Source organism: Phaethon aethereus, assembly GCF_964289735.1.
Source record: "Phaethon aethereus genome assembly, chromosome: 3".
NCBI lineage: Eukaryota > Metazoa > Chordata > Aves > Phaethontiformes > Phaethontidae > Phaethon > Phaethon aethereus.
In genome coordinates this window covers 66,064,007-66,076,118 of record NC_138576.1, presented here as the reverse complement: position 1 = coordinate 66,076,118, position 12,112 = coordinate 66,064,007, and the positions used below count along the sequence as shown (strand labels likewise).

Below are 12,112 nucleotides of genomic sequence, written 5' to 3'. Positions count from 1 at the left end.
TTTTAGACATTTGAAACTTAAATGGTTTTGTGCCCAGTCTTTGAGTCACCTGTATGACATCTGCTGAGAAGTCCATTCTATTTTGAAAGTTCTTGTGGTAGAGCGGCAGTGACCTAGTCATGTTTTCCTCCTCCCACTAGTGAGCTAGGAACTTGCACTACTGCATGTGAGCTGTCAATTAGCATTATTTCCATTTGTTTTAGATCCAGACAGGCGGTCTGTTTCAACAATGAACCTTTCGAAACATGTTGATCCAGTCATTAACAAGCGGCTCTCCTCCTCATCTGCAACATTACTAAATTCTCCAGACAGAGGTACAGTTTCAAAGAAAAAGAAAAGAAAAAAAAAAAAAACAAACCAAGAAAGAATGTTCTATATTGATGTATTACTTTGCACATAAAACAAGCTTCTGAAGTCGTTTTCTGTACTTCATCTAAGTGGGAGTGAAAAGACTTCAAATGTGAAAAGTAAATGGTTGAACATTTTTTCCTGTGAGAAGAAATATAAAATTCTTGTTTTTTAAAACAAAAGAACTTACCTAAATGATTTTACTTTAGCAAATGGTAAAAGCAGTGCTTCTGTCAGGTTTTTAGTAAATGAAGTACAACTATTGAAAGATACATTGCTCCATGGTGCATGCAATCATGTGTGACCTTTTATTTGCATTAGGCCATTTTGTCATTTTGTTTTCCTTTCTTCTGTTGTTAGTGGTTCTTAAATATCTAAGAACATGTTGCATGAAGCTTTCAAAAAGTTATTTTATTACCATTTCTGATTATTTTTATTGAAGAGGTATGTGTGTTTTTCATATGGTCTGTTTATTGACTTTTGTGTCCAGTTACTTTTCAAAGATCGCTTTATTTCAGTGTATGTTTTTTGATGTTTACAACTCTGCACAAATAATAAACAACCAAGCTTTCAAAAATTAACGTAGCTGAATTACTGCCTCTGTTCTAAGGATTTATGAGGTTGAAGCATTGAGCTTAAAGGACTTTTATAAAAGAATGTCTCTTGTATAACTTGTGCAAAGAGCTTTACAGAAAAGTACTTGGGAGGGATTTTTTTGTCCTCTGCTGAGTATGAGAAGTTCTGTCCCATTTCAATCCAGATAAATGCATGTTTTCAAAGACAACTTTGGAACTTTGGTTATGTTGCAAACAACAAACACAAACTGGTTTGCGTGTCTTAACTAAGCGCCATGTTTTATGTGCATGCTTGTATGTGTGTATCTGGTTGATTTGATGAGCCATGTTAATACTAGTGGGCTAACCTTGTTGCAGAGTCTGGTAACTTGCAGAAAATACAGCGTTATTTTAGGAAATGGTTTATTCCAAAACTCCAATAATTGTTTGCCTTAAATGTTGAAATCTAGTCAGTTTTAATTTTATTAGCTTTTCAAGGCGTGTATGTATTTTTCCTGATGGTTGCTGTTCTTTGCCAGGGACTGCTTCTTTGAGGAACAATCTTGGGCAGGCAGGGTGGAAACAGCAACAGCCATTATATATGAAGGATAATATTTTATGGACTGTAACCCATTGTGTGAAATGGGTGGCAGAAATTATCAGATTTAGGACAAGTTAGACTGAATAGTAAGCAGTCTTGTGGTGGGGAAAGGGAAGGAATATGGAAGCGATGGCCATATGCCAAAAACTTTAAATGTTTAGACATTCTTTGCTTGGCATTTCATTAAAACAGCACAGAACTCTTCAGAAGTCTCTTACGTCTTTCACAGACTCCAAGACAGAAAGCAAATCCAAATGCTATAAATGCCCTCTTTCTTGTGCAAGGCAGAGTTAGATACCTAAATCTAGTTGAGCATGTATCTGGAGAAGTGCCACTCGTCTCTCCAGTGGCTTCAACATATCAAGGCAAATGCTCAAAGGAAGGCTCTAACTGTCTGCTCCCCATTTCACCTTCCAAAGGACACCCAATCACACTTTGTCTGTAATGCATACTCCTACCTGCAAAACAGCAAGCTGGAGATGAGGATGATAAGCTTACCCTAAGTGGTTTATAGCAGTCATCAAGAACGTGTCTTCTTTTAAGCAGCATCGTTTCACCATATGAAGGACAGGAATTTTTTTGGCCCAGCAAAAGACAGAAGTTTTCATTCAGTATGAGCCTAAAAGACTGGTTAATTCCTTTTCAAGTACAGTATTGCTATATAGCTCTTTATCACAATTTTACAATTGGGCTGCTAGAGCAGGCTTCTCATTATGCTTTTATGTTAGTGGTACAGATCTGCGTAGTTGAAACTGTAACAAAACATGAACACACACATTCAAGTGGTGAAAGCTGCTGTTGACCAATAAATTTAGGTAACTGCTCTTTAAGGAAGGCTTAGCAAGTGGATGATACTTCAGGTGAGGTATGAGTTACACACTTTCTTAGTTTTGAAAAGCAAAACTTGCACCATAGTTGTGTTCCTTCTCTCTGCAGTGTTTTTTCTTTCAGATAGGTGATGGTCTTGATCACTGTGTCACCTTTGTCTGCCACCTTTATAGAAGAAATTCAGGGTCTCCAGTATTGTTTCCTGTTGAAAGAGAATCTAAGTATACAGTAGTTTTTCTCCAGGTACTCCTCACTGTGTTTGTGGCATGCTCTGAGCAAACACAGCGAGAGTCTCCTTTGTGGTGCTCATCAGGAGACCTGTTAAATCCCTGCAGCCCATCTGTTCCCAGAACTAATCAGATGCTGCTATTTGCTTACTTGCAATTTATTCTGCTGCTGCTGCTAAAGACAACTTTCCAGTGTTCAGTTTGTATATCCTGAAGACAAATACAGATGCTTGTAATCAATGCAGTGCTGTGAGCTCTCTGGGACTTTGTTTTTCAGTTAAAAGTTAGGCTATAAAGATTTCCTTTAATCTGTTTTAACTAACCTGCTTGCATCTGGGGGTAGGGGTGCTTGCACCAGCAACCCTATCACGCATGTGCTTCCTGTGTGGCAACAAGGACGAAGCAGCCCTAACAGGGATAGCCTAATGCAGTATGAGAACAAAAAATAGCATTTCCCCTTGTCTGTCAGATAGTTTGAAGGACTAAATCTTGAAAACATCACCCTAAGTCATTAAAAAGATCGTAAAAAAAAAAATATGTCATTGCTTTAAAGTCGATCTTATTATTTTATGATGCTCTCTGGTTTGTATTCAACTTGCTTCGGTGTGAATTGGATACCAAAGTTAAATTCAAAGCATTTGGGTGTTAATACTCTTGTACTTGGTGGGCAAAAACTTACTTGACTGTTCTAGGTTAATGGTGATGCTAATGGCCCTTAGAATGTGTATTGGAAGTGTCAAATATGGCGCTTTCAGGGACCTGAGCTCCCTGAAGCTTGGAAAATTCAGTATGTGATGACCTTGATCCACAAAGCCGAGGCGTATTTAAATGAACTCTGATCTCAACCAATTTTAGAGATTTAGGGAGACTTCACTTTGAGTTCCTGGCTAAAACTATTTTGACACCTCTGAATCAGGCTCATTGCTTATATGGAGAAGAGGGTTTTTGTTGATCTCTCAGCTCATTGTTGGTGCATATCAGCTAGCTCACTCCCAAATACTGCCTCAGTGCTGTTAGTTGGATGCTGTGGGCACATGATTGCTTCCAGTAGGTGATGTGGTTATAAGCTCCCTTATGTTATGGGCAAAGATGAGTGTATTAAACCATACTCACCTTTAGGGCAAGTGACATGGGATTGGTGAGAAATGGCAATTTAGTGTGTTAAGTATCAGTCTCTTAGCTGTGTCGTCTTGAGACTACTTCATCTCTGGGGCCTTGCATGTAAGGTCTGTGGCTGGCCCAGACATTATGACATTTACTTATCAGCTGTTTACAGCTGTATGGATGAACTCTAAGAAATTGATGGTATACATAGTACTGATCTATTGGCCTGAAATTTCAGGGATTGCTTTCTGAGGTGCAGATCCAATTTTTGTGCAGCGCTCTTGTTCTTCTGAGATGTTGTATGATGTTTGTGTTAAACTACGGTAGAGAGTTTCTCCAGACTCCGCCATACTCGTGCCTGTGAGCCTCACCTAGTAAAGCCTGAGACCACAAAAAAGAATCTGTTGTCTTGCAACAGTAGCTTTAAACAGTGATCGTACTGAGCATGGTGCCCAGAGAAGAAAGAAAGCAAAGATCTTACCATTATTGTGCCTGGTTTAATGGTAGCTCTGTGAGGTTTTTTTCTTCATTGTTAAATTACAAGCTTAATGATAATGTGTGTGCTGTAATGGAGGTCTCTGTAGGGTGTTTTGTGTCTCTGTATAATCTGTGCCAATGCAGAATGGAATCATTAATCACAAAGAGCTCTGGCAGTAGTACATTGTGTATGGATACTTATCGAGAGAGCCTGCTGTGTTTGAGAGTCCTATATTTCTATAGTAATGCCCCTTATTGAGTTAGCAGAATTTAGGGGAGCAATTTGAGAAGTGAAAAACAGCACTGAGGGTGGGATTAGGCAATTATATTTTCATAGGATGAGATTGGCCCCTCTTTTCATGGGGCTCAGCATGGAGTAGATTAAAGACGGATTCAGAGTTTATGGCTATTAAAAGTGATGGATCTCTACCTTTAAAAATGCAAATTATTCTCAAGTTTATTATAGCCAGTCACTTCAATGAATGTTGTAGAGACTGAGCCTCATAAATTCAAGCTACAATTTTGTTGCTGTAAACACCAAACTAAGGCCAATGAATGCTGAGGTGTAAGAAGACCTGATTTCACTTGCAACATCAAGATTACTGCTATGATCTAAGCTTATTATAATGAACTACTATGGGAACTAGTTGAATGTTTTGTTTTGTGATGCTCATTATAATACAATTTGTCACATCAAAGTGTCAATATTTCAATACAAAAAATACAGGGCTCTTTTGGTTACTACTTTACCATGATCAATATTTGAATAGCATTTTTTAAAAAAAAATTTTACAAGGCAAAAGGAATATATTGACAAGCTAAGTTTGCATTAGGCAGTATTGAGAAAAGCAAGGCAAGGGAGTGACTGCAGCCAGGTCAATGTGTAGCGTGTTTTCAAAACAGACTAATAGTGCAAAAAGTTGGCTCTTGTTCTAAATTGAAAATTATAATTAGATGGACTTTTGGACAGAGAATTAATGATCAGCTGCACTTACACTGTGTTTTGTGGCTTCATGTATTATTGAGGCAACTGTAGCTGCTGAGCTTGGTATCTGCAGTTGAGGCGCATTTTTTGCGATGCTTTTGACAGAACCTTTCTTTGACACAATTCTCTCTATAGTAGTAAGCAGCCGCCTTTGGTTTTTTTCTAGCTGGGCTGGCAGACTCTGGAATATGTTTTAATAACTGGTCTTTTTTGTAACTAGAAGACTACATACCTTATGTGTAGAAAGAGCTTGGAACACAAACATCTCTGTCAAAGCCTATATGTAGGAGTGGCAACTGCTTTCCTAGTCCAGAAGTTATGCTGTCATTCCTAGTAGGGAATGTGGCATATGTGCAAAATATCAGTATTAATTTGATAACAATTTGCCATAATGCCACAGGCAGCAACACAAATTAAATGTTCAGATATATAGGTTCCTATAGGAATTTCTCTACTATAATGGAGTAAGAATAAAATGCAGAACAGAGTGATTGTATGCTTTTGATCTCTGAAGGACAGTGTGAAGATTTTCATGGTATGTAGTAGTGAGGAGGTAATACTAATACTAATGTAACATGTGAAGCGTTTGGTCTAATGTCTTGTTTGTACGGTGCATGTTTAGCTCGCCGTCTACAGCTCAGTCCATGGGAGAGCAGCATCGTTAGCAGGCTTCTGATGCCCACTCACTCGTTCCTGGCCCGAAGTAAAAGCACAGCTGCGTTGTCTGGAGATGCAGGTAAACCTCTAAGAACAGAGGCTTCATGTCTCAGTGACTTATTTTTCCAGATTCCCTGTGGGATGTTGCAAAGTTATTGATCTAATATGAGTGTACCGTAGCATCCCAGAATGAGCTTTTGAATGTTCATGATTACGTTGCATGACAGCACAAAAGCTTGTTTGTACGCTTGTTCGCTATGCATTTCTTTTTCTCCCACCACCTCTTTCTTAATTCTTCAATCAATGAATACAACAGAGGGCAACAATGTTACGCCATCCTTGGCTGTTTAAGGAAATGCCCACAATGCTGTAAAGAGCTAATTCAACACGTGCAGTGCTAAGGCTGTGAGCTGCTTGTGCAAAAAATAGTTTTGCTCTGTACCCCAAGGCACTTGCCATGTGGAACATGTTAGACTTGCAGAAAGATAGGCCCTGGTTCCAGTGGGTTTACTACATGTGAAGTTAAATGCACAGGTTTAGTGAAGTTACGGTAATTACAAAGTTCTCTGCCAACCCCAGGACAGCTCTCTGATGTGCTACTGTACTACTATTAACATGCAGAAATGTGAAAATATTGCTAGTGGTAACTAGCCCAGGCAAAACTGTATTCCAAAGACAACCAGGCCATACTTGCTTATTGTGTTTTAGGCAGATGACAGTAGCCTCTTCTTTTATCATGGATGTTTTATGATCATGTGCTGGGGTCTTTACCATTACAACAGTATGTTGCTGCACATGTGGAATGTTTAAGTCTAGGCAGGTCTTTCCTATCTGATATGGACAGGATTTTTATTCTAATTAAAGGATGTAGAAGGTAAGAAGGAATACAGATCTGCTAAGATTACTTTTAAAGAAGCTTTCACTTAAGGACTCTTATAACTAATTAGGCTGCAGTACATTTCCACAAGGATAGTGCTGTAGGAGCAAAAATGTGGATGATATTCTGCAAACAGCGGAGTTAACAAGTGCAAAATTCCTTTTAACTCTTCATATGTGAAATGAATACTTAATGTCATCTACCAAGCAGGATGTTGGAAATTCAGCTCTTCATTAGGGAATAGTTGAAAATGCAATGACTTAATTTTCTAAGTGGTTACTTTACTGGAGCAAGCATGAAAATTTTTTTGACTGCTATTGTTAATGCTGTGCAATAAGCTCTAAACTGAGTGAAATATTGAGAAAGATTGCAAATAGCAGGAATGACTGATGTGTCAGTCATCAGTCTGAGGTAATTGCCCTGAAATGCCTTCCCTGTGCTAGCTGGAACTGTACCACCCAGAAGAGTAATCCAACTGCTCATTGTTTTCCAGGATTATTCTCTAGAAGCAATAACTGCACCCCTTCATGCAGGACACTTCCTGGAGATTAATGATCAGATGGTGGTAATAGCTCACAGCTGTACTCTGAGCATGCTGCTCATCCCAGCCTGTCATTTTTCCCTGGAAAATTACCCTGCCCTTTCGCTGTAAAGATAACTTACAATGCAAAAAAATCAAAATCAAATTAAATATGGATTCATATCGAATTTTGAGTGAGCTATTAGGGACATCCAGTATAAGAGTATGTCTGAATCTTTTTTAAATAACCCTCCAAAATCAAAATGTTTTTTAAATAACTCTCCAAAAGCTCCTTTGCACAGATGTAATCCTGTTGGCACAGGATTCACTGGGAGTGCTTCCTAAAGCGTTGTTTGGCAACATCACAAATGAAAATGACCTGCTTGTCTTTTAATACTTATGATGTCATCCTTGGTGGTAACTTCAGATAATCGGTGTGCAGCAAGAAAATTGATTCACAGAGGGTGGGAACCACATAAATTATAAACTACTTAAAACATACATTGTGCCACTACCTCCTCTCTGGTTTAGGTACACTCAACCAAAAACAACCATGAACAAAAACCCCTGTTTTCTTTTTTCCTTGATTTTTATTTATTTATTTATTGTCAGTCATCTTATAATACCTCATTAAACAGAAATACCTATAAATGATAAGGCAAGCATGAGTGCCGTTGCTGTAACACTTACGTGAGACTCTCTTTATTCATAACTTTAATCTCTCAGTGCAGGAGAATTTGCAGCATTAGTAGTACTAAGTCTATGAGCTCTTCCTGTAACAGCAGCTACTCTTGTAAGACTGGAAGAATTAACTCTGTGTGGAACTGCATTCTTTCAAGTGTGTTCAAACAGAGGTCTACAGGCAAGAAATGTTGGGCTTTCTTACTGAGGAAGCTGAGGATGTAATTAAGTTTTACTTAAAAAAAAAAAAAAAAAAAGGTAGGGAAGATACCATATAGAAGGTGTACTTTTCCTTCAAATAACATGCTGAATAATAATTACACTAAGAATATATTAAATGACCAGGAGGAACAAAAAGGAGCAGACAAATAAACCTCTGCAGTAATAACATTGGTTTTTTCCCCCCAATCTTCTCCATCAGTTAAATCAAGAGAAAGTCTAAGATACTTTGCTGCAAGAAGTTCCTCATGATATGAAGTGTTACAATTCTCTTTGAACATGGTATACCTGATAGCCTGCCACTAGCAGGAGATATTTTGGTAATAGTTTTTGTCCTTGTGCAAACCAAGGAAAACTGCCATCCTAGTTGCTCATAAAATATTAATTTCCAAGTTGATTTGTTGTTGTTAACCTGCTTTTTGTAATGGTTAAAATAGTTTGCTGTCGAGAATGTATTTGAGTCAGCTGTTATTCTAGCATTATCAAGAAATATTAAGAGTTCTTAAATGGATGGGCTTCAAATAAATATTCCTAAAAGAGGGGTTTTTAAAAACACATCACTTGCTAAAAATAGTGGACAGCAATTGCATTGATTTCCTGGATGAAACTGTTTTGTATTGTTAATGTGTTTTAATCTTTGTGTGTACATCTCCTTTTATTTTCTTCCACTTCCAAGACCAATTAATACACATTCTGATTTTAGATTGTTTTCTACTCTGAATGCAATTGAAACTCATGTCAGTGCATATACTAAGCTAGTCAGTCAGACCAGTCATTGTGTCCACTGCTTTTTCAGAACCACCAGTTGTATAAAAACCTAACAGAAAAACCTAGTTACTTTCTACTACCTACTTAATGTGGCATGCTTCTTTATGTAAAAGAAATCATTTGTTTGCAAATGGAAAAGTACATGAGTGCCTATTGAAATTGTATCATTACTATATGTGTGGCCACGCTAATGTATCAAATGATGGTTCTGACTTGAGAATTAGTCCTTCCTCTATGTATTAATACCTTCTTTCTTTTCTGTCTTTCTCGGTTGTTTCTGTTCCTGCTGGCTTTCCTCTGTCAATTCTCCAATGATGCTCTATAATTAAAATTAATAAATAACAAAACCAACCAACACCGTAGTTATCCCCGTTTGTCCCCGTTCAGCATCTTGCAGCCCCATCAGTCCTCTGTCCTACAAGGCCATGAACTGTAGGAATCCAGGAGACCGAGCAAAACTTTATGCCTCTACTGATGCTGTTGGACGTAGGAGAACAACACATCTTGCAGGGGTAAGCATGCCAGTTGTACGTAGTGTCTCATGCCGTGACACCTGATTGCATTGCTTGTTAAGACAAGGATACGTGACTGAGTCTGATCCTTCCCTTTGTGCTGTCCCCACCCCCTCCAATTTGTTTCATATTTGGCTGGATTTTAACTGAAATACACTACATTGTGGTAGATGTGGCCTGATTCTGCACCAAAGAATCCATGTGGAAAAACACCCATGTTTGCAGAGTGGATGCCTTAGCTTCTTATGAGGCACGGAGGCAGTCAGAGTGTGTGCCCTCTTCTCAAGTGGATTCTTTGCTGCCTTTTAAGGCCCAAGCTGGTGTTGCAGCTTTTCCCTCACTGGGGAATCTGTTTTTCCCAGCAGCCTGTTTTCACAAAGCCGGTAGAACTTCCTATCTTCTGAGGCCTTTAGCAAATCCATCTGAGCCTCTGGGATAAAGAGCAGGGAAGGCATGCCCTCACACATGTCTATATATGTAAGCCCCCCGAGCACTGTCACGGTGGCTTTACTTTCTTAGGAGACCAGGCTAGTAAACTTTTCCTTGTTAAGAAGGAAGAGATTGGTTTAGGAACATGGTTTGTAAGGAAGGCTTCCCATGGATCACCTGCTCATTCTGAATGATTTGGTAGTAGTACTGTGACTGATCTGAGCTTTCAGGGAAAATCAGACCAGTGTGATACAGGCAGACTGAATTCATCTTGACTGTGCTCCAAGCCAACGGGATGCAGTCGGCTCCAATTCAGCTATTTGCTGAACCTAAGCAGTTACATTGTTCCTCGTTCTCTACAGCCTTGGTTTGTTTAGAGTGTGAGAAGAGTGAAGTCATCTCTGCAATGATTAAGAGGTGCTTGCATTTTCATTTGGCCTGATGGACAAAATAGCAAGAGACAGTGCTGCTATTGCCATCCTTGTTGGAATCAGTGTTAATGACAGTCGTGTGAATCATAGCTAGTACTTGATCTTTCAGGCAGATAGTAGTATACTGAAGTTTAAGTTAAGGCACAGCATTTGGATGCATCTGAGGAATCTGATAGTATGTGCATAGTGCATTGCAATCTCCAGAGCTGTCACTGGGGACCTTATCAATGTCTATAAATACCTGAAGGGTGGCTGTCAGGAGGATGGAACCAGTCTCTTTTCAGTGGTGCCCAGTGACAGGACGAGGGGCAATGGGCACAAACTGCAGCACAGGAAGTTCACCTCAACATGAGGAAAAATTTCTTTACTGTGAGAGTGACGGAGCACTGGAACAGGCTGCCCAGAGAGGTTGTGGAGTCTCCTTCTCTGGAGACCTTCAAGACCCGACTGGACGCATTCCTTGTGGAGCCTGCCCTAGGTGATCCTGCCTTGGCAGGGAGGTTGGACCAGATGATCTTCAGAGGTCCCTTCCAACCCCTACCATTCTGTGATTCTGTGATAGCAGTTTAGCACCTGTTGGGTCTTTCTCATTGTGAGTCTGTGTTTTGGTTTGGTTTCAGGCTGGGGGGGGAGGAGGGAGGGGTTGGTTGTTTTTTTAGTTAGAAAAAAGGTTGATACATTTTGGTGGAGGAGACAATGTAAAAATATTAATACAAAATGACTGAGTTTCAGTAGCCTATGTGCTGTGGAGAATCTTTTTTTCTTCTGTAAACTTTTATATGAATTCAGTTTTTTACTTTACTGATATTGAGAAAAAAATTCTGGTGCTCTGTTTTTGAGACTGATAAAGTGGCTCCAATTATAGAGAGTTATTGCTAGTGAGCCAAAATTCTTCTTTGTTGTAATGCGTTTATTCTGGCTGTGTATGCTTTGATAACTCAGGGGATTACCATCATATTAATCAGTAGCTATCTGGTAAATTATACTGCTAAAGAGCTGGCTAATTACTCTTGAGTAATGACATCAGGACCAAGACTATCTATCACTAATACTGTTATGTTTTTGGCAATTTAAAATAATTAATTTTAACCATAATGACCCCAAAAAACCACTTGGATTTTTGAAGATAAACAAAGGGTTTATGTGCTCATGAAGTTGTTTTCAGTTTTTCTTCCCCAGTTCTTAGCTTGGTTTTCAGTTCAGGAGACAAGCACTGCAGAGCTCTCGGCTAGTGAGGGTACACATGCTGCAGGGGTTGTGCTTAAGCCCCAGCCAAAGTGGTGAGTAGGAGCTCCTCTGCATCATGTTGGCTGAGTGGCAGCTCGGTGTACTCTCCAGTATTCCCATTCTTCAGACTTACAGAATCTGAGCATATTGTTCCAAAAACCTGAAGTTTTTCATCTGTAGTTAAATGGAGGAAATATATAGATGCTTAAATTGTGAGATATTCCTTTAAACCAATAGTTCTATTAATACAAACCAGAGCTATAACAGAAATATTTTTTAAAAGTAAAATCCTGAGATGAGAAATAAAGAAAGAAAAAGAGGAAATCGCTACCATGTATAAGAATCAGTGGCAAAAATGTATGTGCTGTAGAATCATCCAAGAAAAATAAAAATATAATAACTGTTGCACCACATTTGAGGGCGTTGAGGGCCTCTCTGGTGTTCACATACGAGCATGAAAGCAAAAAGCTTGTGCTATATAGGGACTGTGACGAAGTGGGAGCTTAGGGGAGTGCTGAGAGGGGAGTGTTTTGCTCTTTCTTCAAGTGAAATCCTGGGTTTATGGGGGGTAGTGGAAGGTATGCTGTGGCAATCGGCAAAGATCAAACCTTAAAAGGTAAATTTTTTTTTTGCCTGTGTAAAAATATACCTCTGCAAATTAGCCCAT

General features: G+C 39.1%; 1 protein-coding gene across 1 annotated transcript in view; it reads left to right on the top strand.

Moving 5' to 3' along the window:
• MAP7 (microtubule associated protein 7) overlaps positions 1-12,112 on the top strand; it is a gene marked incomplete at its 3' end in the record, with an annotated part of 112,246 nt that overhangs the window by 82,275 nt on the left and 17,859 nt on the right. Inside the window, exons 6-8 of the mRNA XM_081998393.1 lie at positions 204-314; positions 5,747-5,860; positions 9,210-9,358. Coding sequence (XP_081854519.1) covers positions 204-314; positions 5,747-5,860; positions 9,210-9,358 — 374 coding nt within the window. The remainder of the gene's footprint in view (positions 1-203; positions 315-5,746; positions 5,861-9,209; positions 9,359-12,112) is intronic.